At 37.5% G+C, this 27,567-nt stretch overlaps 1 protein-coding gene across 13 annotated transcripts in view; it reads left to right on the plus strand.

Moving 5' to 3' along the window:
• Positions 1–27,567, plus strand: part of LOC150087201 (bromodomain-containing protein 2-like) — a 736,023-nt gene that overhangs the window by 368,261 nt on the left and 340,195 nt on the right. For all 13 annotated transcript variants that reach the window (XM_090373020.1, XM_090373014.1, XM_090373018.1 and 10 more), the window contains 2 exons: positions 26,754–27,156; positions 27,260–27,430. In XM_090373020.1, coding sequence (XP_090229146.1) covers positions 26,754–27,156; positions 27,260–27,430 — 574 coding nt within the window. The remainder of the gene's footprint in view (positions 1–26,753; positions 27,157–27,259; positions 27,431–27,567) is intronic.

Genomic DNA, 27,567 nt, shown 5'->3' on the forward strand with positions numbered 1-27,567 from the left:
CTGTTTTTATGTATTTTAATGTAGATTGGCGTGTAAATTATATAACTTATTATATAAATAAGTTTAGTGAAGTTTTATATGCAACAGTACGTCTGCAAATGTTCCTTAAATCTGCAGACACAAAAGATTGCATTATGAGGCAGTGGAGCATGAAAATTCCTATTACCCAGAACTGATAGTTGGATAAGGTAAGCCGCTAAATGTAGTGTGTAAATACAGGTGATATATTTAAACACTGTGTTTAAATACATCACTACGTCTGATTAATGAAAATCCCTCTGGAAAAGGGGACCTAAAATTTCTCAAAGCACAAAACAAAAACTGCAGGTGCAGCTTATTAGATATGTTTAAATTGCAACTTTACATGGGATGGAACATGCCCACAGGCAGCATAATTTGAACACACCCTAATCTACAGGATAAACTGTTAACAAAATAAATTTGTTCTACCTTATATGGTTGTTTACGTTAAATATCCCATATGACAAGGATGAATATTACTCTATGTTGATAAATGAAGAAAATATCACGTGAATATTCACAGTTTTTCAAAATCTCTTGAAAACACTTAGTCATATAAAGAAGTAATGTACAACCTTCTCTCAATAAACATTCATCATAGAATGCATGCTTTTTAGTGTTAACCCAGTGAAAATAGCATTGGGTGTAAGAGACCCACCTGAAAAATATCTGCTGCGTGTTAATCACCAATTCAAGATGAATAGCTGTTCCTCCATCTCAAGCCAGCCATTGTCTATTGGTTAGTATGCGAAGCCATGAGTAAGGAACTTGTAAGTTTGAATCCGACCACTGCCATGAAAAATGCTTGCTGTATTGTGAACTTTGGTGCTGAAAATCCGGTTGCCTTGACAATTAATTCAGTATGTATGCAGTTTCAATAAATTTGTAAGGTGTTATGGCCTCAGCCATCTCAAAAATAAATAGAAATTTATATTACCTTCCTAAATATACACAGTTTTAATTCAGTAGTTTTGGAAATGATGTGAGTTGTTCTTGCAGAGTTATTAAGTGAAAAATGCTTGAATTTGTCTACCTTCCTGAAATGCACAAAATTTTACTTCAGTAGTGTTGAATGTAACATGCTGACAGATGAGGCACCCCTTAACAAGTTTTTATTGTTGCCTCTGCTTTGTGCTGCATTATCATTTTCAGCTTAAATGTAAACAAATAGCACTTGCTGCTCTGCTATAGAAATTATATTACATTATTTATGTTTATTGACAAAAAAAATATAGTGATATGTACACATTCATTAATTTGAATTTGTGCATATTTATTAAGTTTTATGAACTTGAAAATTTAAGTGATAATAGTGTAATGTTATATATTATAATTTTTTTTCAAAAGAGTTTATAAAAATTTACATTTAGTAAGTGTTAAAATTAATTAGTAAAGGGTGAAATTCATTGGTATACTACAAGCAAAATTAGGGGGGCGGCAAAATTATTCAGAAATTTCAAAAACAATTTCAGCGACCTGTCAAGTTCCATGCTACTTTTTTTTTTTTTTTTTTATTGTGGCTAGGGGTGAGTAACTAATCATATGGTATTGAAAATTTTAAATTTAAATCCTTAGGTGGCACCACTTCCCACAGCATATCGGAATGATCAGATTGATCTCAGTTAACTTTTGATGCTTCTTCAACAGAAAGTATTTCTGCATTTCAATGGGAATTTTGGGAAATTAACATGAAAAAGTCAGCACTGAAGACTGAATTTCATGTGTGTGAAATATGCAAAGTTATTTCAAAGAAAACTTGGTCAATTAAATTGTCTATAATTTGTTAAAATAAAATTGTTACAAGAAAAGATTTCGATTGGACGATTGTGTTAAGTCCCACCCCTGTTCTCTGAACATTAAATTTATGATAGCAAGGCAAGTGGGTAGTGTTTGTTGAAAGGAAAATGCTTATGGTTAGCTGCTCAAATTATGTTGAGAAGTGTGGTGGCCTATTTCATAAAGGAAGAAGGACATAAACGTTGCATCTGATTATGCAAGAGCAGCACGGACATTTAGGAATTCTCAAGAAAGTGCTGCAGAGTATTCAGTTACTGAACAACAGCCTTTGATTTCAGGGAAAAGAAACTCCAAAAGACATCAAACATTACTATAGCAAAATTGCTTACGACATTTGATTTATAATGTATGTGCTAATAATCATATTGTATCATTACACAGTTTACTTCAACTGATTAAAGACAGAGAGATAAATTCATTAGTAACTGTTCATCGTGAATGATCTTTGATTTAAATGGTGGAATCAAAACAATGCGTGGAAACAAGGTATCTCAGAGATTTTATTAAGATGTATAAGGCATTTGGGGGGGATAAGAAATTGAATAATTTGAAGTTTTCAGACTAAAATTGGATACAACAAAATGGGGTGGGGTAACATAAACTATTAAAGGGAATAGCCTGTGCCTCAGTAAGTTTGTTTTGTGAGTATACTGTTGACTGCTGGAATAAACTGTCTTCCTGGGTGGTTGAAGTTAGAGTTGATAGAATGGTTACACAAAAAGTTACACAATTTCATCAAACAAAGTACAGATTATGAACTTCGGTAGTTCAATTTTTATGTGAACTAGATTACTAAAAGTATTGAAGCACAATAAGATAATCACATGATGTTAGTTTGAATCCAGTTATATACTAGAGGAATTGTTAAGTATGTCTTCAGTGCGGCTGTAGTTAACTGATTTCAGGCAGAGGGAGGCAGTTTTCAAATGAAACTGAATCAGATGTGCTGAGTCAGTGTAGTATCTCCCACCTCCCATATTCTCTCTATATATCAATCCATAAGTAGATAAAACATAGAGCGCTTGAAGAACAAGGTAGATGCCCTCAAAGGTCTTAAATTGAGGGGCCCATCAAGCTTTCAGCTGCCCCCATCAATGCCAGAGCTTGCACTTGAACATCAGGCAACACAACGGCAATGCCCAAGGCAGAATGCACTGGTCCCACAGGAATTAGTTGTTGTCGGTGGCTCTATTATCAGGGAAACCGGGAATATATTGTGCCAAAAGGATAGGTGGAACAAGAGCAAATATCATCTTTTAAGGGCACAAAAGGAAAGGTGATATGTTGGCACAAATGGTATTAAGACTAGGAGAATGATGGAATTACTTAACAAGTAATTCTGCCATTCATCCATAACATTTAACATTGACAAATGTAAAGTACTACATTAGCATTAGCATTTTAGCATTAGTAGAGGCATACGATGCAAGAAAGCAAGCTTATTCAGCATCAGCCCAAAAAAAAAAAAAAAAAAAAACCCTCTCCCATTTCACCCCTCCGTTCGTTCGAAATACCTGTCCAGTTGAGCTTTAAATTTGTTTAGGCTATCAACTTCAACAACAAGTGATGGAAGTCGGTTCCACCAACCAACCACCCGCTGGCCAAAGGCAAATTTCCGCACATCTATCCGACATCCGTCCTTCCTCAATTTGAATTTATGCCCTCTGAGGTGATTATTCTGAGAAAGATGAAGAATCCCATTGGCATTGAGCATGCTCAAACCATTCAAGGCCTTATACACCTCTATCAGATCACCTCGCCGGTGCCTAGTCTCCAGACTCTGTAATTTGCAAAACTTAAGCCTTTCTTCGTAAGAGCAACCCTTTGTTCCATTTACTAATCTTGTTGCCCTTCTCTGTACCCGTTCCAGCAGCTCTACATCCTTCTTGAAACGAGGCCTCCAGACCTGTATACAGTACTCAAGATGTGGCCTAACCATTGCCTTATACAAGGGAATAATCACCTCCTTATCCCTGCTAGAAAAATTCCTGTATATCATTGACAAGACACCATGAGCTACTCTTGCAGCTCGTCTGCACTGCTCAGAGAACTTCATATCTCCCTGCACAATTACCCCCAGGTCCTTTTCATTCTCCACCACTGTCAGTGTGGTACCGCAGAGTTGATACGTTGCTCTGGGGTTACTGTTTCCCATATGCAGTACTTTACATTTGTCAATGTTAAACTTCATTTGCCACCTCTCAGCCCATCTGTTCAACCTTTCCAGATCCTGTTGCAGCAGCATAGCGTCAGTAGTGTCCTTGACGACCCTGCCAACCTTTGTATCATCTGCAAACTTGGACATTAAACTTGATATCCCATCATCAATATCATTCATAAACACCGAAAACAACAACGGACCCAACACTGAACCTTGAGGAACTCCACTAATAACATTAGTCCACGTTGAGCAGTGTCCATTGATTACCACTCTCTGTCTTCTGCCACTCAACCATCCCCTTATCCATAGCAGCAATTTGCCTCCAATGCCACACTGCTCCAATTTGTGCAGCAGTCTTCCATGTGCAACAGTATCAAAAGCCTTTCTAAGATCCAAATATATAATATCAAAGTTATTCCCTGCATCCAGTTCTTTTGTGACTACATCATAGTATCCAATCAAATTGGTCAGGCAAGACCTGCCCTTAACAAAACCATGCTGCGTCTGAGCTATAACTGAATTCTTGTCTAGATGATCCTGCAGTGCTTCTTTAACCAGTGCCTCCATTAATTTACCTGGAACAGAAGTTAAACTAACAGGTCTATAATTACTTGTGTCAGCCTTTGATCCTCCTTTGTGAATTGGGGTTACATTTGCACATCTCCAGTCTATGGGTACCTCCCCTGAGTCCAAAGAAGCTCTCATAATTATGGCTAGGGGTTTGCATACTTCCTTTGCTGCCTCCTTTAATATAACTGGATAGATCCCATCCACCCCAGGTGCCTTTTTTATGTTTATCCTCAACAATCTCTCCTCCACTTTCCTCTCAGTTATTACAAAATCATCCAGCTCACTGCCAATGTTTACTTTACCTACATCATTCTCCTTCCTGAATAACTCCTCATGCGTGAATGTAGATGCAAAATACTCGTTTAGATTGTTAGCCACCTGAGCAGGTTCCTCAACTGTTGAACCATCAATATCCAGTGGACCAATCTGATTCATCCCTTTCCTTCTCGAGTTCAAGTATGTAAAGAACTCTTTTCTGTTTTTCTTTGCATCCTTTGCCAAGGATTTTTCGTAGTCTGCCTTTGCCTGCCTAATCTCCTTTGTGACTTGGTTACAGACCAACTTATATCTATCATAGGCTTCCATGTCACCCATTAATTTATATGTATCCCATGCATTTTTCTTCTCTGCCACATGTCTCATTAGTTCATCTGACAACCATTTAGGCCTAAACCTTGAACAATATTTCTTAGTTGGTATGTAAAGCCTGGTAGCCTCCAAGATTAGTTCCTTGAATGCTTCCCATTTTGAGTTTGCTGTTGGTAACATCATCAGTTGGTCCCACTGTATAGAATTTAAATACTGTCTCAGACCATCATAGTCGCCTTTACGAAAACAAAAACCCTTCCCTTTACCTCTGATGGTAGTTACCTCCTTGAGTAAATCCCACTTCAACACACTGTGATCACTGCCACCTAGTGGTTCATTTATCTGCAGGTTCTTAATGCATGAAGAGTCACTACTGATAATCAGATCAAGAGTATTGCTCCCTCTTGTTGCCTCACGAACATGCTGGTGTAGAAAACAATCATCCAATAAATCCACAAAAGCCTTGCTAGTGTGCGAGTGACCAACCCACAAATTCCAGTCAATATCTGGGAAATTAAAATCCCCCATTATAAGACTCTCTGATTTACTGGCCCACTCTATTTCCCTGTACAATATCTTATTATACTCATCAGAGTCATTAGGCCTATAGCACACTCCTACTCTCAATTTTGATTTCCCTATGCTTATGTCACACCAAACTGATTCGGCACTGCCCTGTCCATCGATGTCGACTGGCTTCACTTCCTTGGACTTTATGTGTTTCTTAATTAATAGCATAACCCCTCCTCCCCTCCTGTCCTGTCTATCCTTTCTATACACATTGTATTCCCCAAATTCCAGTTCCGCATTACTTATATCTGTGTGACACCACGTCTCTGATATCCCAACAATATCTGCCTTTGATGTTTTGAGCAATACCTCAAATTCATCAAATTTATTTACCAAACTCCTAGCATTGGTGTACACGCAGGTATACATGCACCTGTTTCTATTCTTAGCTACCCTAACACAACCCATGTGTTTACTTGTAACGCAATGACTACCAGCAGTCTCTGAAATATCCTGCATCTTGTTTTTCAGACTTCTGCTCATTTCAATAGAAGCAGTGCAAGAATCACTTCCACCTCTGCCAGTGGCTACTGTTAATCTATTAGTCCTTGTATCCCCCCCAACTAGCAGTTTTCCGACCCACCTAACACTGCCTCGACAGCATCAGCAAAAATTCTTGCACCCTTTCTATTTAAGTGTATCCCATCCCTGTAGAAGCAATCTCTCCTGTTAACAAGTACAGTCCAGGCTGAAAAAAATTCTACCCCTTGAGCCTTGCACAATCCCTCCAGGGCCGAATTGATCGACAAGGCTCTCATCATATACTCCCTCCTATCGTGTCTGGGCAGAATTGCAGACACTTTCAAGTTCAACCCTAATTCACGGCTTTTTTTCAGCAGTGACCTGTACTTGCTAAGTAATTCCGCCGGTCTCCTACTCTTAATATCATTCGTGCCTACATATGGGAAGCAGTAGCCCAGAGTAATGTATCAACTGTATGGTACTACACTGACAGTGGTAGAGAGTGAAAAGGATCTGGGGGTAATTGTGCAGGCAGATATGAGTTTTCTGAGCAGTGCAGATGGTCTGCAAAAGTAGCTCATGGTGTCTTGTCAATGATATACAGGAATATTTCTAGCAGTGATAAGGAAGTGATTATCCCCTAGTATAAGCCAATGGTAAGGCCGCACCTTAAGTACTGTATATAGGTCTGGGGGCCTCATTTTAAGAAGGATGTAGAGCTGTTGGAACGAGTACAGAGAAGGGCAACAAGATTAGTGAATGGAACCAAGGGGGTCCTGTGCTGTTACGAAGAGAGACTTAAGTTTTGCAAATTACAGTGTCTGGAGACTAGGCACCTGTGAGGTGATCTGATTGAGGTGTATAAAGCCTTGAATAGTTTGAGCATGCTCAATGCTGATGGGATTTTTCCTCTTGCTCAGAATAATCGTCTGAGAGGGCATAAATTAAAATTGAGGAAAGACAGTTGTGGGATAGATGTGCAGACGTTTGCCTTTAGCCAGCAGGTGGTTGATTGCTGGAACAAACTTCCATCTGTTGTTGTAGAAGTTGATAGCTTAAATAGATTCAAGGCAGAACTGGACAAACATTTGGAGCAAGTGAGTGGGTGAAATGAGAATGGGGATGTTTTTTTTTTTTTTTTTAGCTTATGTTGTATATGCTTGCTTGCTTTCATCATGTGCCCTTGCTAATGCTAAGTACAGGTCAGTGTTGAAAAAAAAGCCACGAGTTAGGGTTTGAATTTGAAGGTGTCTGCAATTCTCCCCAGACACAATAGGAAGCAGTATATGATGAGAGCCTTGTCAATCAATTTGGCCCTGGTGAGTTTGTGCATGGCTCAAGGGGGTAGAATTTTTTTCGGCTTGGTCTGTACTTGTTAACAGGAGAGACTGCTTCTACAGGGATGGAATACACTTAAATAGAAAGAGTGCAAGAATATTTGATAATGCTATCGAGGTAGTGTTCGGTGGGTTGGGAAACTGCTAACTTGTGGCGATACATGGACTAACAGATTAACAGTTGCCTCTGGCAGAGCTGAAAGTGGTTCTTGCATGCTTGTATTGGAATGAGCAGCAGCTGGAAAACAAGGTGCCGGGGATTTAAGAGACTGCTGGGAGTCATTGTGGAACAAGTAAACACATGGGCTGTGTTAGCGTAGCTAAGAATAAGAACAGGTGCATGTATACTTGTGTGTACATCAGTGCTAGGGGCATAGTAAATAAATTTGAATTTGAGGTGCTGGTCAAAACATCAAAGGCAAATATTGTTGGGATATCAGAGATGTGCTGTCACACAGATATAAGGAATGCAGAATTGGAATTTGGGAAGTACAATGTGTAGAGGAAGGATAGACAGGATAGGAAGAGAAGAGGGGTTATGCTATTAGTTAAAAAACAGTCTGAAGAAGTGCATCCAGTTGACATGGGTGGACAATGCAGTGTTGAGTAAGTTTGGTGTGACATAAGCACTGGGAAAGCAAATTTTAGAGTAGGAGTGTGCTATAGGCCTAATGACTCTGATGAGTATAATGAACAGCTGTGCAGAGAAATAGTGGGCCAGTAAATCACATTGTCTTATAATGGGGGATTTTAATTTTCCAGAGATTGACTGGAATTTGTGGTTTGGTCACTCACACACTAGCAAGGCTTTTGTGGGTTTATTGGATGATTGTTTTCTACAGCAGCATGTTCAGGAGGCAACCAGAGTGAGTAAATACTCTTGAACTGATTATCAGCATCGATTCTTCATGCAGTAAGAATCTACAGATAAAGGAACCACTGGATGGCAGTGATTACAGTGTGCTAATGTGGGATTTGCTCAAAGAGATAACTACCATAAGGGGTAAAGGGAAGTGTTTTTGCTTTCATAAATGTGACTATGGTCTGGGACAGTTTTTAAAATCTATACAGTGGAACCAACTGATGATGTTACCAACAGCAAATTCTACATGGGAAGCATTCAAAGAATTAATCTTTGAAGCTACTAGGCTTTTCATACCAACTGTGAAATATTGTTCAAGGTTTAGGCCTAAATGGATGTCAGATGAACTAATAAGACATGTGGCACAGAAGAAAAATGCATGGAATACATATAAATTAACAGCCAACAGAGAAGCCTTTGGAAGATATAAGCTGGTTTGTAATCAAGTCACAAAGGAGGACAGGCAGACAAAGGCAGATTGCGAGAAATCTTTGACAAACGATGCTAAGAAAAACAGCAAAGAGTTCTTTGCTTAGTAAACTCTAGACCATAGGTTCTCAAACTTTTTCGGGCCACCGCCCACTTTGCAAGAATTTTGCCCACTTTAAATTTTGCAACGCCCCCCATTATAACAGTTTTCCGCATTCAGGCCGTTTGATATTTTCGACGTAAATAGCAACTAATGATACATTACTTTTATGTTGTTAAATTATTGAAAAAGTAGTGACCAATATGTGCTTCATCTTGAACACAGGTATTGCTATTCCGATTTTGATGAAACATAGCCCATATGTAAAGATTGTAAAGTGTATGCTCGAATAACATTATGCAGTTTCATACAATGGTTTAAATATGAAAATTCGGAATACATATTAAGAGATTGCAAATGCATTAGTAAGAATCTTATTGTAATAATTAAAACACCATCAAATATATTAGAAAATTGTTTATTTCAAACTTACAAAGTAAAAATACAAAGAAAAAATAACAAATTAATGTGAAGGATAAGCCTGATGCGTTTTTAAAAGTTTGTTAATATCGGGTTCAACTTTCGTTAAAAACAATCGTAAATCGCCACGCTCAGTTATATGCAATCGGTTCCTTTTCTTAGATAGTAAATTTGCTACAGCACTAAACCCATGCTCAGCCAAATAAGATGAAAATGCAATTAAAAATTTCTGCACTATTTCCCATAATCGGTATTGATTTTTGAAACCAGAACTCTTGGTATCCACTTTTAAATTTTATTTTTAGTTCTTCATTTGTTGTGAGTTCTATGAGTTCCTCTTCTAAATGTGATGATCTTACTATGTTTACATGTGAGAAAGGATCTAGAACCGAATTTGGTATATTCATGTTTAGAATATCCTTGAATCGCTCATTAAAATCAGCATGGAGAACCTCCAAGTGTTGGCAGTATGTAAGTAAATCTTCCTGTTTGAGAGACACTGCTGATAAATTTGAAAAGTGGCTATAATCCCCTCGGCCTAGATTCCTCTTGAACAGAAGAAGTTTCCCCACAAAAGCGGCAATAACGTTTTTTGTTTTTTAACCTTTTTCATCACCTTGTAATTGTAGATAGACTTCATTAAATATTTTTGATAATTGAGAGCTATTAAGTGCTCGATAATTCCTATATTCTATTATATTATAAATCAACAGGGATTACCTTTATTTTAGATATAGGAAGCTTCTTTTCCAACTCTCCTAGTCCAACTCGCTAATAATTCTTGAGGATGGCGATATCTATTTTGTAAACTAGGTGGGACATTTTCACTCCTGTCAGAACCGTAGTGTTCAGACCGTGTGGTCTCAACAATGAGCGCTCAAGACTGCTGTCTTCAAACACCATACTTCTGGCAGCAAGGAAACCATTACTTGGATTGGCATAAAATTAGATTTTTGAGGTCTAAACTGCTTAATAAATATGGACTGATTATTTCTTTTGGTCCTATAGCTGGACTTTAGAGTTAAATTTAGGGGTCTAATAAAATTGGAATGTTAATTAATGCTAAAAAAGGAATGTAGAGAATATCCCCCCCCCAATATCCAATTTTACTAGACCCCTAAATTTAACTCTAAAGTCCAGCTATAGGACCAAAAGAAATAATCTCGTCCATATTTATTAAACAGTTTAGACCTCAAAAATCTAATTTTATGCCAATCCAAGTAATGGTTTCCTTGCTGCCAGAAGTATGGTGTTTGAAAACAGCAGTCTTGAGCGCTCATTGTTGAGACCGCATGGTCTGAACACTACGGTTCTGACAAGGGAGAAGATGTCTCACCTGGTTTACAAAATAGATATCGCCATCCCCAAGAATTATTAGCGAGTTGGACTAGGAGAGTTGGAAAAGAAGCTTCCTATATCTAAAATAAAGGTGTAATCCCTGTTGATTTATAATTAAATATTTTATAGAGGTCTGTCAAATAAGCGATGTCATTTTTGGATGTAATCAGGTTGGCCCGCAATCCGTCATCTCTGTTTTCTAGGAACTCTAGTACTGAATCAAACAAATTGTAAAATCGATTCAGACAAATACCTTTTGAAAGCGAACAAACTTCTGTGTGAAGCAGCAAACGATTGAAATCTTCGTTTTCACTACAAAGTTGACTAAACAATGTCACTCAATGAATTGCTTCTAATCTTGTTGACTGCTCTAATAACATAATGGAGTGACGTATGCAGGCATTCACTTAAATTCTTTGCAACCAAATGTTGACGATGAAGAACACAATGTATAGCAAATATATTTGATACTGCTTGTTTCAAATGTGCTATGAAACCCTTGTGGCGCGCTGTCATTGCTGGAGCACCATCAGTAGCAGCAGACAAAATATTACGAATAGGAATGTTATTCATGGTATTAAATATAGATTCTCCTTTTGTATCCGCTTGCCAATTTTTAGCAAATAATAATTCTTGACAAACTTTTTCTTCTTTTATGAATCGTACGTATGATAAGAGTAGTGCTTCATTATTTGGAAGAGTTGATTCATCAAGTTGAATGGAAAATTGGCATGTCTTCAAATAATCACACAATGATTTTTCAAAGTCTTCAGCCATTTCATTGATTCTTCTTTGCACTGAATTATTGCTCAAAGGAATTTTCCTGATGATATCTGACGCTGGCTTATGAAGCACAGTGTTTATTACTTCTTTTACTGCCAGCAAGATTAATTCCTCACCAATTGTGTGTGGTTTTCCCGCTTTTGCGATTAATAATGAAATATTATAAGAAGCTTGTAATCTGTCATTATCTTGTTTAGTGGACGACACAAAAAGTTTTGATATAGTTGGACATTTAAAATATTTTTCTTCTAGTACTTGAAAATAGGACAAATCTTTATCCTTTTCGTCACCATGCATTTTAGTCAAATGCTCTTGTAGCCTAGAAGGCTTCATTTGAAAATACTTTTTGGCAAATCAAGCACATAGGTAATAGTTCGTAGGAGACTGAATAAAGCCGTATTTCAAATAATCAATACTGTACTGTCGACATTTCTTCTTAGATTCAGACATAATGAAGTAATAAAATTTGCAACAATATTCACAAAATAAAAGATTTAATTTACACTTTTCATGACTCCACTTATCTATCACACTTTCGACTGATGATTGTAATGAAACTTATTCCTAAACAGCAAAAATGTACGCCTTTCAAAAACATACTGTTTTGCTTTATTGCTTCTTATGTCAACTCACAGTAGCTCGCGTTGTCGCGTTTCAAAGGCCCTAGGCTAATTAGGGTGGGTTTAGAAAAATAACAGAAAAAGGCCTAAAAAAATACACACTTGATGTCACATTTTTGTCATTTGCGTGAAATTCAATAGAAGGTTTTGAAAATTGAAGTGGGAAAATCGAAGAAAACAGTTCTGGCTTCACCTATAGTGAATTTCAGCTGTGTCCGTAGAGTAAAAATTATAGAAAATATTAGTTGACCTTTGAACTGGGTCCACTGGACACCGAGGAGATAAAAATATGAATAAGGAGCCACCGACCCTTAAAAGGCCTGAATGCCCCCCAATTGCTTCTGAATCCACCATCGCCCCCCCAGAAGGCTTCAGTGCCCACTGGGGGGGGCGGTACTGCCCACTTTAAGAACCTATGCTCTAGACTGAATGGGATGAATCAGATTGGTCCAATTGATATCGATAGTTCAACTGTTGATGAAACTGCTCAGGTAGCTTACAAACTGAATGAGTATTTTGCATCTACATTTACACATGAGGAGTTATTTAAGGAAGGGAATACCAGAGGTTTATTAAACTATGGAGGTGGGTTAAGTGATTTTTTAATAACTGAAATCAAAGTCGAGGAGAAATTATTGATGATAAACATAAAAAAGTCACCTGGTGTGGAATGGATCTATCCAGTTATATTAAAGGAGGTGGCAAAAGAAAAAGATGTAAGCAAGCCCTTAGCCATAATTATGAGCGCTTCCTTGAACTCAGGGGAGAGGTGCCCATGGACTGGAGATGTGCAAATGTGACCCCAATTCACAGAGGAGGATCAAAGGGTGACACAAGTAATTACAGACCTGTTAGTTTAACTTCTGTTCTGGGGAAATTAATGGATACATTGGTTAAAGGACTGCAGAATCATCTAGACAACATTTCGGTTATAGTTAGGACACAGCATGGGTTTGTTAGTGGGATGTCTTGTCTGACCAATTTGATTGGATACTATGATGTAGTCACAAAGGAACTGGCTGCAAAAAAAATAATTTTGATATCATATACTTTGATTTCAGGAAAGCTTTTGATACTGTTGCACATGGAAGACTACTGTTCAGATTGGAGCCGTATGGAATTAAGGGCAAAATGCTGCTATGGATAAAGTGATGATTGAGTGGGAAAAGACAGAGAGTGGTAATCAATGGACACTGTTCTTCGTGGACTAATGTTATTAGTGGAGTCCTCCAGGGTTCTCAATGTTATTAGTGGAGGCCTCCAGGGTCCATTGTTGTTTTCTGTATTTATTAATGATATTGATTAAGGTATATCAGGCTTAATGTCTAAGGTTGCAAATGATACGAAGGTTGGCAGGGTTGTTAATGACAGTAATTGACAGTATGCTACCGCAAGAGGATCTGAAAACTTTGAATAGATTGGCTGAGAGATGGTAACTGAAGTTTAACATCGACAAATGCAAAGTACTACATATGGGTAGCAGTAACCCCAGAGTGACATATCAACTGTGTGGTACTACACTCAAGATGGTAGAGAATGAAAAGGACCTGTGGTTAATTGTTCAGTCAGATATATGAAGTTTTCTCAGCAGTACAGACAATCTGCAAGAATAGCTCATGGTGTCTTGTCAATGATGTACAGGAATTTTTCTAGCATGGATAAGGAGGTGATTATCCCCTTATATAAGGCAATGGTTGGGCCACACTTTGAGTACTGTATACAGGTCTGGAGGCCTCATTTTAGGAAGGATGTAGAGCTGCTGGAACGAGTACAGAGAAGAGCGACGAGATTAGTGAATGGAACAAAGGGTTGCTCTTACAAAGGAAAGGCTTAAGATTTGCAAATTACAGTGTCTGGTGACTAGGCACCTGCAAGGTGATCTGATTGAGGTGTATAAGGCCTTGAATGGTTTGAGCAAGCTCAGTGCTAATGGGATTCTTCCTCTTGCGCAGATTAATAGCCTGAGGGGACTTAAATTCTAATTGAGGAAAAATTTGCCTTTAGCCAGCGGGTAGTTGATGCTGGAACAACTTCCATTTGTCATTGTGGAATTTGACAGCTTAAATAAATTCAAGGCTAAACTGGACAAACATTTGGATTCCTGTTGGATTTTGGAAGTGAATGAATGGAGGAAATGGACGTGGAATTATAAAAGATATCTATAATCTTGGTCTTAGGGATCATCTAGTAATTTTTATTAAAAATTTTTTTGTTAAATCTCTCATTCCAAGTTAATGTGAGTACATTCTCTCTCTCTCTCTCTCTCTCTCTCTCTCTCTCTCTCTCTCTCGACCTTTTTGCCATGGTTGGGAGTTTCCCAGGGTCAGTTCTGAGTGTTACGCTTTTTGCTTGCTATCAAAGTTAATTCTATTACTGAACACTTACTCCAACAGTGAAAAGTGCCCTATTTGTTGATGATTTCATTATCTTCTCCCAGTTACTCATATGATATGAGGGTTATCAAAAGGCAGTTGCAACAGGCCATTGACCTTCTCACCTCCTGGGCAATGACTAATAGTTTCAGGTTCTCATCTTAGAAGACTTCTGCATACACTTTTGTCACAAACAGAACCTTCACCCTGAACGAGAACTAAGGCTTGGACAAAACATCATTCCAGTAGCACCCAAGACAAAATTCTTCGGGCTTGTATTCTACAATAAGTTGACATTAGCATTAGTTGAGGTATATGATGCACGAAAGCAAGCTTAGATAGCATCAGTCAAAAAAAAAAAAAAAACTTTCCCATTTCGCCCATCTGGTCACTCCAAATATTTGTCTAGTTTTGTCTTAAATTTATTTAAGCTATCAACTTCCACAACAACAGATGGAAGTCTGTTCCAGCAATCAGCTACCTGCTGACTAAAGGAAAACTTCCACATATCTATTATACAACTGTCTTTCCTCAATTTGAATCTATGCCCCCTGAGGTTCTTGATCTGAGCAAGGGGAAGTATCCCATCAGGATTTAGTCTGCTCAAACCATTCAAGGCCTCATACACCTTAATCAGATCACCTCGCAGGTGCCTAGTCTGCAGATGCTGCAACTTGCAGAACTTAAGCCCCTCTTGGTAAGAGCACCCCTTTGTTCCTCTCACCTATCTTGTTGCCCTTCTCTGTACTCATTCTAGCAATTGTACATCCTTCCTGAAATGAGGCCTCCATTCCTGTACGCAGTACTCGAGGTGTGGCCTGACCATTTCCTTATACAAAGGGATTATCACTTGTCTCTGCTAGCAAAATCCCTATATATCATTGACAAAACTCCATGACCTGCTCTGCTCTGCTCAGAGAACTTCATATCTGACTGCACAATTACCTGCAGGTCTTTTTCGTTCTCCCCCTCCCTGAGTGTAGTACCACACATTTGGTGCATTTCTCTTGGGTTATGGCTACCCATACATAGTACTTATACAAGTTGTGTCAGATTAAGCCTGTAATCCAAACATGGCAGTCTAGTGTGTGTGTGTGTGCAGGAACTGTAAAGAGGAAGTTGTTCTTGCCTACCTCTGCATAAAACATAGTCATCTTACACATCTTTTCTGCTGAGGGTAGATGGCCCTCCTATATGTGAGGACTGCTACACCATTTTAACTCAATAGAACCACCAATGTTTTAGACATGAACAGCGTACATCTTTTACCACTTTAACTTATCTTATTGAGCCCTGTACACTCAGTTAGATACTATTGGACAGTGACCACATGTTAGCTGTTCTATATTTAAAGTTAATTAACTGATTTAGTTGTATTTAAAATATACTCTTTTTATATATACAGCAGAATCTCGTTAATACAAAGTTCAAGGGACCTAAATTTTCTAGGTTTGTAGTAACGAGGTCCCCCAAAGGTGTGAAAATTTTACCGTTTTTTTTTTTTATACATACTGTATATCTAAGAATAATAATATCAAAAGTAAAATATAAACAAAAGCCTTGTCTAACAATACAGTAATAAGAATAACATATTTTTTAAAGATTTTATTTTATTTGTAAGATAAACTAAGAGAAAAGCAATATTAATGGAAATGAAAATATTGTACAGTATATATTTTGATATATACAATATTTTAGTATCACAGTAAAAAGAATTACAATCTTAATATAAAAGGAGACATACAAACCATTAACTTTTTAATAATTTAATCTAATTTAAAGAAAGAATCCAATGTTGTTTGCACAGTTTTTGTCTTATATACATTTTTAACTATAGCACAGACGTTATCAAATGCAACAGTTGTTTCTTTATCAACGTTACTGCAGGCCAACACATTCGCTATTATGTTCAGTGCATTTTGGGTATCTTTTTTAGATGGCAGTATGCGCGCTGCTTCACTTTCGCTGTTGCTGGTAACAAAAACATCATCGTTTTGTTTGTTACCCAGCAGCTCTTCTGGTGTTGGCATTGCAGTGGTAGCAACTTCATCATCCACCTTCACAAACTCTTCAAATTCCTCCATTCCTCACTGTTGCTATCAGATTCGTCTGCTGGACCATGTTTTTCGATGATCTATCCAAATCCACTCTTTCTGAAGCAGTTGATTATTACACTTTATGTAATACTTTCCCAAGAAATAACACAATTATGGATAGGATCCGAGACATTCCAATTTGGCTGCAAGTGTTCACTCATTCTATGTTGCTGATCAAGTACCTTATCAAGCATATGCCCGATGAGGTATGTTCTCTTGAGGTTATAAATAATGCCTTGATCCAGTGGTTGCATTAAACTGGTGGTATTGGGGATAAACAACAGCCATATATTGTCAACTGAAGTGTCCCGGCAGAATGTGCTGTACAACGGTCTAGAATCATAAAAAATGTTCCTTTTTTTCTGAAGCCATTCTTCTGTCCAATTTTGATAGCCGAGCACTTCTGTTGGACTCATAATCACAGGGAAGTTGGTAACTGCTTTAAAACATCTTGGCTTGAAAAACTTAACCAATCACAAGTGGGCATAGTTTTGTACTGCCATCTGAATTGCAACATAACAGAACAGTGAATCTTGTTTACTTAATTTTCCACCATGACAAGACTCTCCTCAAACAGCAAATGTTTTGTTTGGCAGCAAATTATAAAATAGACCTGTCTCATCAAGTTTAAAAATATCCTTTGCCTCATATTTTTCAAGCATGGACTGTGCAGAATGCACCCAGCCTTTTCTTTGTCGACTAATACAGACTCACCTCAAAACCAAGTTATTCCTATCATTAAACCTTTTGAGCCAGCCACAGCTGCATTTGAAGTCGCTAATCCCATGTTGCTGAGCTAGATAATTTGCCGTTTCTTGCAGAATTGGACCTGATATTGGCAAATTAGATGCATGCATTTGTTAGTACCATGCAAAAAGTTTTGTTTCAACTCCTGGTGTTGTACACCACGAATTTATTTCCTGTTTTTCATTGCTGCTCCAGTGTCACGCACTTCTTCAAGTCTTTTTCTGTTTTTCAGTATTTTAGATAAAGTAGGTAAAGGAATGTTGTATTCCTTTGCAATATCCATTTTGCTTCTTTCCATCGTATCAGTCTCTTATATAATTTTTAGTTTAATTTCCAGGCTTAATTCTGTCCACCTACGTTTTGTCACCATAACACTGCTAGATAAGATTTAATATAAACAAATTTTAAATTAATTTAAAGACACAAGTTCCTAAAAAGACATCAGCTCAGACAAAAAATAAATTACTGTATACGATAGCAGAAGACTTTGAACTGGGGTAACAATTGCAATTGACCTTATTCCCGTGGAGAGCGAGGGAGTTGCATGTAAACAAATTAGAAAAATGTTTTATTCTTTTGTGATTTTAACAACTCATCATTCAGAAAGATGTTTTTTCATAGTGCACTTGACGTTGTATCTACCATAAACTGCTTTTGTTTACACAAAACTAATTTCTAACAAATCATTGCCATCCTTCGGGAAGTAGGGAGCCAGGTGGCTGGGGACTATAATCGGATCGCTCTACCAAGATTTGTATTAAACATACAAAATTACAATATTTATTTCTCACGGGGTGAAAAAGAACTTTGTAATACATGAATAAATTTCATAGAAAAGCGTCTTTTGCAAGGGAATGGTATGTGCTTCATATAAACGAGTACTTTGTATAAACCGAGTTTGTATTGACAAGATTTTATTGTGTGTATATATAGTAGTAGTGGCATGTGATGCAAGAAAGCAAGTGTATGAGCTTATGCAGCATCAGCCAAAAAAAAAAAAAAAAAAAATCACACCATTCCCTCCAAATGCCTGTCCAGTTACTCCATAAATTTATTTAACCTGTCAACTTCCACAACGACAGATGGACAAGATTTTATTGTGTGTATATGTAGTAGTAGTAGTTGTAGTAGTGGCATGTGATGCAAGAAAGCAAGTGTATGAGCTTATGCAGCATCAGCCAAAAAAAAAAAAAAAAAAAATCACACCATTCCCTCCAAATGCCTGTCCAGTTACTCCATAAATTTATTTAACCTGTCAACTTCCACGACAGATGGAAGTTTGTTCCAGCAATTAACCACCCGCTGGCTAAAGGCAAATTTCCGCACATCTCTTCTACATCTGTCTTTTCTTAATTTGAATTTATGCCCTCTTAGGTTTGTAATCTGAACAAGTGGAAGGATCCCATCAGAATTCAGTGTGCTGAACCAATTCAAGGCCTTATATACCTCAATCAGATCACTGCGCAGGTGCCTAGTCTCCAGCCACTGCAATTTGCAGAACTTAAGCCTCTCTTGGTAAGAGGATCCCTTCATTCCCCTCACCAATCTTGTCCTTCTCTGTGCATGCTCAAGTAAATCTACATCCTTCCTAAAATGAGGTTTCCAGACCTGTACGCAGTACTCAAGGCGTGGTCTGACCATTGCCTTATACAGAGGGACAATCACCTCCTTCTCCCTGCTAGTAAAATTCCTATATATCATTGACAAAACCTCATGACCTGCCCTGGCAACGTGTCTGCATTGCTCAGAAAACTTCATATCTGACTGCACAATTACTCCCAGGTCTTTTTCATTTTCTACCATCTTAAGTGTAGTACCACACAGTTGGTACGTTTCTCTGGGGTTACTTCTACGCATATGCAGTACTTTGCATTTGTCAAGGTTAAACTTCAGTTGCCACTTCTTAGCCCATCTGCTCAAATTATCTAGATCCTGTTGCAGTAGCACACTGCCATTACTGTCATTAACAACTCTGCCAACCTTTGTATCATCTGCAAACTTCAACATTAAGCCTGATATATCGTCAATATCATTGATAAATATACAAAACAACAGTGGACCTAACACCGAACCCTGTGGGACTCCACTAATAACATTAGTCCACGAAGAGCAGCACTCATTGATTACCACCCTCTGTCTTCTCGCACTTAACCATCCTTTTATCCATTGTAGCAACTTACCCTTAATACCATTCTGTTCCAATTTGTACAATAGTCTTTCATGCGCAACAGTGTCAAAAGCTTTCCTGAAATCCAAATATATGATATCAAAATTATTTTTTGCATCCAGTTCCTTTGTAACCACATCATAATATCCTATCAAATTTGTCAGGCAAGACTTTCCCTCAACAAACCCATGCTGTGTCTGAATTATTGCTGCAATCTTGCCTAGATGATCCTGCAATGCATCTTTAACCAGTGACTCCATTATTTTACTCGGAACAGAAGTGTTCTGTTATTCAAAATAAGAATGACACTAATGTTCCGTCATTAGTGTCATTCTTATTTTGCATTAATTCTTTAAAAAAAACAGGTAAAATAATGTGTACTTCTCAATATATATCTCAGAAATAGTGTTTCCATCACGAATAACTAGTGTTAAAAGATTCTATGGTTACCTATATATTATGTTTACAGTAATGCAGTTGTGTAAAAATATTTTGATAACACATACTCTTATAGAAATGCAAAGTTTTCAAGAAGATGCATTCACTCTAATAATAAAGGGTGACACGAGTAATAAAAATTACTCGTGTCATCCTTCGATCCCCTTTGTGAATTGGGGATACATTTGCACATCTCCAGTCCGTGGGGACCTCCCCTGAAGCCAAGGCTGCTCTCATAATTATGGCTAAGGGTTTGCTTAGTTGCTTTGCTGCCTCCTTTAATATAACTGGATAGATCACATCCACCCCAGGTGCTTTTCTTATGTTTAACTTCAACAATTTCTCCTCCACTTTGGTTTCAGTTATTAGAAAATCATTAAGTATCCTGCTACGATTTAATAACCTTCTGCCATTTTCAAACCTTAATAATTCCTCATGTGTGGATGTAGATGCAAAATACTCATTCAGTTTGTTTGCTATCTGAGCAGGATCATCAACAGTCGAACCATCGATGTCAAGTGAACCAATCAGATTCATCCCCTTCCTTTTAGAGTTTATATAAGTAAAGAAATCCTTGCTGTTTTTCTTAGCATCTTTTGCCAAGGATTTCTCGTAATCTGCCTTCGCCTGCCAAACCTCCTTTGTGACCTGTTTACAGACTAGCTTATATCTGCCATAGGCTTCTGAGTTGCTTGATAATTTATATGCATCCCATGCATTTTTCTTCTCTGTTACGAGCTCATTAGTTCATTAGATAACCATTTAGGCCTAAACCTTGAACAATATTTCTTAATAGGTATGAAACTTTTAGTAGCATCCACGATTAATTCCTTGAATGCTTCCCACTTAGAATTTACTGTTGGTAACATCGTCAATTGATCCCACTGCACAGAATTTAAAAACTGTCGGAGACCACTGTAGTCACCTTTACGGAAGCAAAAACCCTTTCCTTTACCCCTGATGGTAATTAAATCTTTAAGTAAATCCCACATCAGTACACTGTGATCACTGCCACCTAGTGGTTCCTTTATCTGCAAATTCTTAATACAAGAATGATCACTGCTGATAACCAGATCAAGAGTATTACTTTCTCTGGTTGCCTCTCAAACATGCTGCTGCAGAAAACAACCATCCAATAAATCCACACAAGTCTGACTAGTGTGTGTGAGTGATCAACCCACAAGTTCCAGTCAATATCTGGGAAGTTAAATCCCCCATTATAAGACATTCCAATTTACTAGCCCACTCTATTTCTCTGTACAATTGTTCGTTGTACTCATTCGAGTCATTAGGCCTATAACACACTCCTACTCTTATTTTTGCTTTCGCAGTGCATATGTCACACCAAACTGACTCAACAGTGCACTGTTCATCTATATCAACCCGATGCCCTTCTTTTGATTTTATGTTTTTCTTAATTAACAGCAAAACACCTCCTCCCTTTCTATCCTTTCTGTACACATTGTACTCCCCAAATTCCAGTTCAGCATTCCTTATATCTGTGTGACACCACATCTCTGCTATCCCAACAATATCCGCCTTTGATGTCTTGACCAACACTTCAAATTCATCAAATTTATTTACTATACTTCTAGCATTGGTATACATGCAAGCATACATGGTCTTACTCCCTAGTTACCCTAACACCATATATATATATTCTTTTAATGCTTATTTATATATTGTTTATGCTATTTTTGACCATCTTCTATTCGTATATATAGCTTACAAATCCTTTCTCGGGACAGTGATCAATTTTCACGTGTCACCATAATCTTTTATTGTCTTTTTATCTTTTACCATTTTTACAACGGTTTTTATTTATTTGCCATTGTTGGTCCATTATAGCCTATGTTGCCGATGCACCAGGAAACTCTAAACGAAACCTACCGTGACTGGAACTTGTAGTAGTAGTAGTGGCATGTGATGCAAGAAAGTAAATGTATGAGCTTATGCAGCATCAGCCAAAAAAAAAAAAAAAAAAATCACACCATTCCCTCCAAATGCCTGTCCAGTTACTCCTTAAAGTTATTCAACCTATCAACTTCCACAACGACAGATGGAAGTTTGTTCCAGCAATTAACCACCCGCTGGCTAAATGCAAATTTCCGCACATCTATTCTACATCTGTCCTTTCTTAATTTGAATTTATGTCCCCTTAGGTTCGTAATCTGAACAAGTGGAAGGATCCCATCAGAATTCAGCGTGCTGAACCCATTCAAGGCCTTATACACCTCAATCAGATAACCGCACAGGTGCCTAGTCTCCAGCCACTGCAATTTGCAGAACTTAAGCCTCTCTTGATAACAGGATCCCTTCATTCCCCTCACCAATCTTGTTGCCCTTCTCTGTACACGCTCAAGTAAATCTACATCCTTCCTAAAATGAGGCCTCCAGACCTGTACGCAGTACTCAAGGCGTGGCCTGACCATTGCCTTATACGGAGGGATAATCACCTCCTTTTCCCTGCTAGCAAAATTCCTATATATCATTGACAAAACCCCATGACCTGCCCTGGCAGCCTGTCTGCATTGCTCAGAAAACTTCATATCTGACTGCACAATTACTCCCAGGTCTTTTTCATTTTCTACCACCTTAAGTGTAGTACCACACAGTTGGTACATTTCTCTGGGGTTACTTCTACGCATATGCAGTACTTTGCATTTGTCAAGGTTAAACTTCAGTTGCCACTTCTTAGCCCATCTGCCCAAATTATCTAGATCCTGTTCCAGTAGCACACTGCCATTACTGTCATTAACAACTCTGCCAACCTTTGTATCATCTGCAAACTTCAACATTAAGCCTGATATACCTTCATCAATATCATTGATAAATATACAGTTTACCCAACACCGAACCCTGTGGGACCCCACTAATAACATTAGTCCAAGAAGAGCAGCACCCATTGATTACCACCCTCTTAACCAATCTTTTATCCATTGTAGCAACTTGCCCTTAATACCATTCTGCTCCAATTTGTACAATAGTCTACCATGAGTAACAGTGTCAAAAGCTTTCCTGAAATCCAAATATATGATATCAAAATTATTTTTTGCATCCAGTTCCTTTGTAACCACATCATAATATCCTATCAAATTTGTCAGACAAGACTTTCCCTTAACAAACCCATGCTGTGTCTGAATTATTGCTGCAGTCTTGTCTAGATGATCCTGCAATGCATCTTTAACCAGCGACTCCATTATTTTACCCAGAACAGAAGTTAAACTAAGTGGTCTGTAATTACTCGTGTCACCCTTCAATCCCCCTTTGTGAATTGGGGATACATTTGCACAACTCCAGTCTGTGGGAACCTCCCCTGAGCCCAAGGATGCTCTCATAATTATGGCTAAAGGTTTGCTTAGTTGCTTTTCCGCCTCCTTTAATATAACTGGAAAGATCCCATCCACCTCAGGTGCTTTTCTTACATTTAACTTCAACAGTTTCTCTTCCACTTTGCTCTCAGTTATTACAAAATCATTAAGTATCCTGCTACAATTTGATAACCTTCTGCCATTTTCAAACCTTAATAATTCCTCACGTGTGAATATAGATGCAAAATACTCATTCAGTTTATTTGCTATCTGAGCAGGAGCATCAACAGTCGAACCATCGATGTCAAGTGGACCAATCAGATTCATCCCCTTCCTTTTAGAGTTTATATAAGTAAAGAAATCCTTGCTGTTTTTCTTAGCATATTTTGCCAAGGATTTCTTGTAATCTGCCTTCGCCTGCCGAACTTCCTTTGTGACCTGATTACAGATTAACCTATATCTGCCGTAGGCTTCTGAGTCGCTTGATAATTTATATGCATCCCATGCATTTTTCTTCTCTGTTACGAGTCTCATTAGTTCATTTGACAACCATTTAGGCCTAAACCTTGAACAATATTTCTTAATAGGTATGAAACTTTTAGTAGCTTCCACAATTAATTCCTTGAATGCTTCCCACTTAGAATTTACTGTTGGTAACATCGTCAGTTGATTCCACTGTACAGAATTTAAAAACTGTCTGAGACCACTGTACTCGCCTTTACGGAAGCAAAAACCCTTTCCTTTACCCATGATGGTAATTAAATCTTTAAGTAAATCCCACGTCAGTACACTGTGATCACTGCCACCTAGTGGTTTTTTTATCTGCAAATTCCTAATACATGAATGATCACTGCTGTTAACCAGATCAAGAGTATTACTTTCTCTGGTTGCCTCTCGAACATGCTGCTGCAGAAAACAATCATCCAATAAATCCACAAAAGTCTGACACAGTAACAGAACATTTCTGTTATTTATTGGATAACCATTTTCTCCTCCAGAATAAATACTGTAGAACCTTTAATATTTTGGAACTTTTTACCGTTTTTATAACTGTTTTTATTCATTTACCATTGTTGGTACATTATAGCCTCCATTGCTGATACTCCAGTGAACTCCAAACCAAACCCTGACTGGAACTTGTATGTTGGTCATTTACACAGTAACAGAATGTTTTTGTATTTATTGGATGACTTCTCCTCTAGAATCAATACCAGCACATTAGAGAGACAACACGAGAAAGCAGACTCTTTATTTATGTGATTATCAGCATTGTTTTTATTGTATTGATATCAGGGGCTCACATCTTGTGAGTATGAGCTTGGCACACCCAGGGTCCTGAGCTGGATATCATCATTCTTCTCTTTTTTGGTGATTCCCTCCTACTTCTCTCTCTCTCTCTCAGGGTACTCAATTTTTTTTTTTTTTTTTAGGCTGGTGCAGCATAAGCCTCAGGCTTCCTTGCACCATGTGGCTAATAATAATAATAATATGAGATGCTCCCAGTTTGTATTAGGTGCACCAGAAATATACCTAATACTAAGTTAGAACTAAACAGTTACGATAACTGAGACTGAGTGAAAGAGAAATTGTTGAAGCTAAAATTAATAAAGCATCTAGTGCTGACAGACTTCAGCTACATTTAAAGATACAGCAAAGGAGTAAGCAAACGTTTAGCTATAATTATGAGAGCATCCTTGGATTCAGGGGAGGTTCCTGTAGATTGGTGGTGGGGGATCGAAGGATGTAGTTGCAGACATGTAAATTTGATGTGTAAGTTCTGACTTCTGCAGTGGTTAAAGAAGGAATATAGGATCATCTTGACAGGAATACAATTATAATTATAATACCAGTATGATCAGCTACTGTGGCGTAGTCGCAGAGGAATTAGTTGCAAAAAATAGTAACAATAATTATATTTTGTCATTAGATACTTAGGCTCTAGTAATTCTTTTGATACTGTTCCACATGAAAAACTGCTGTACATATTTGAACAGTGGCATTAGGAGGAGTTTGCTGCTGTGGGTAAAGGGATGGTTCAGTAGCAGGAGATGCTGTTCATGTACTTATGTTATTAGTGGAGTTCCTCAAGGTAAGGTTCAGTGACAGAGCCCTTACTTTTTTGGAATTCATTAATGATATTGATGATGGCATATTAACTTTAATGTTGAAGTTTCATGATGATACAAAGGTTGACAGAGTGGTAAAAGGCAGGATTTGGGATATGCTATTGCATCAAGACCTAAAGAAATTAGGCAGATAGGCTAAAGGTGGCATTTAAAGATTAACATTGACATGTGTAAGGTACTGCATGTGGGTACCAGAATAATATACCAATTAGATGGTACCACAATCAGGGTGGCAGAGAACAAAACAACTTAGAGGTGTACAGTTTACGATGTTCTGAGAGTGTAGACAGTCTGCTAGGACAGTTCATGGGGTTCTGTCAGTGATATACATGAGTTTGCCAGCAGGTCCATCTTGAATGCTGCTTACGTGTTTAATGTTAGTTTCATGTGGAAACTTCATTTTAGGATGAAGTTTCCACGTTATAACAGATGCAAAGAAGATCAACTGTTATAACAAGTGCAAAGAAAATCAACATGATTTTCTTTGCACTTAATTGCAGCATCTGAAAAGTAGTCACTTGCAGGGAGATCTGATTGATATGTTTAATGCTTTACCTAGATTAAGTATTCTAAATGATGATGGTGTCCTTACTCGTTTTTTGGACAGCATAAAGGGGCATAAATTTAAATTGAAAATTTGCTTTCAGTTGGAGAACTGATATTTGGAACAAACTTGCACCACCTGGTTTTGTGGAACACAACACCAGGTGGTCAGAAATTTGTTCATTAATTGCTTAGATGTGTTATATGTAATTAAGATTTTTTTGTACTTGATATTTGTTTGTTTTTGAGATATTCTTCTTGGAGAAGAAGAATTTTTGGCTACAGCTAAACTTCAAAAAGAGACTTTCCCTTGGATCCATGCAATGACAAATGATAGCTAGATCTTGCTCCAAATTCTGATTAGCACTGATTGGATGACCTATTCCTTCGTGTAATTTTGTTATCTGATTTAAAACTAGGGCAGACTGTTTCCTAATTTTAAACCAGTGCTGTGGGGGGGGGGGGTGCATTTCCCAATAAATCGTTTAGGGGTTATCCTTGCCATGGTTTTAAATCAGGAAACAAAATTACATGAAGGAATAGCTCATCCACTCACTGTGAAGCAGTAGGAGGAGCTAAGCTTTTCCATTGTTCCATATCATAGAGATTCATGAGTAAGAGTCTCTTTCTTAACCTTGGCTGCTAACCTACTAAGTTTAACCTTGCACTACTAATGAATTTTAAAAAGAGGCATATGGAAAAAAATTTAGATCAAATGATGAAAATTTTTAAATTTCACACAGGCTTGATTGTGTGATTTAATTTAATTTAAAAACTTTAAAGTAATTTAACATCATTATTGAAACAGGTTATTTGATGAAAAATAAATATTGTTTTTTTTTTTTTTTGTTTTGTTTTGTTTTTTTTTTTTTTTTTTGTTTTTTTTTTCTTTCAGTTAAAAAAAGTAACAGAGCAAATTAGCCTGCTTGCAGCAGAAAGTAGAAAACGAGATAAAAAGAAGAAAAGAAAGAAAAAAAAAGAAAAAGAAGAAGTGAAAGAAATTAAACAAGAGGATGAAGTCCCTCCACCTGAAACTACAACCACAGTTCCTCCTGGTAGCCAGCCTCCACCCAAACCTCAGAAGTCTATCAAAAATAAGAATAACTCTTCTTCCAATAAACCAGTAAACCAAAATAATAAAGTTCCAAATCAGGCAAAAAGGCAAAGGGCAAACAGTAAGTCTTCAAAAAAGAATAAAACAGTACTTCCAACATTTGACAGTGAAGATGAAGACAATGCCAAACCCATGTCATATGATGAAAAAAGGCAGTTGAGCTTAGATATAAATAAATTGCCAGGTAATATAATATGGTATTATCTAACAATGAAAGTTGTAATTCAGATTATACTTATTTGGCATTTTTAATTTGTTAATCATGAAATCGGTTTTGGCTATTTCAGGAGACAAACTAGGAAGGGTAGTTCATATTATTCAGTCAAGGGAACCATCATTAAGAGATTCAAATCCTGATGAAATAGAAATAGATTTTGAGACATTAAAACCATCAACCCTGAGGGAGTTGGAAGCCTATGTTGCATCATGTTTACGGAAAAAACCAAGAAAGCCATACAGTAAGTTGTGTGTTTTGTTTTTTTTTTTTTAAGTATTGACTGGTTTTTTTTTGTTTTAATCTTAATATTGAAGATTATAAGATACATCTCTGGTGGGTCCATAGCAGGCTTGTTTCTGTTATTTTTATTTAAAAAAA

Source organism: Mastigoproctus giganteus, chromosome 4 (assembly GCF_048544385.1).
Source record: "Mastigoproctus giganteus isolate SK-2022 chromosome 4, ASM4854438v1, whole genome shotgun sequence".
Taxonomy (NCBI): Eukaryota; Metazoa; Arthropoda; class Arachnida; order Uropygi; family Thelyphonidae; genus Mastigoproctus; species Mastigoproctus giganteus.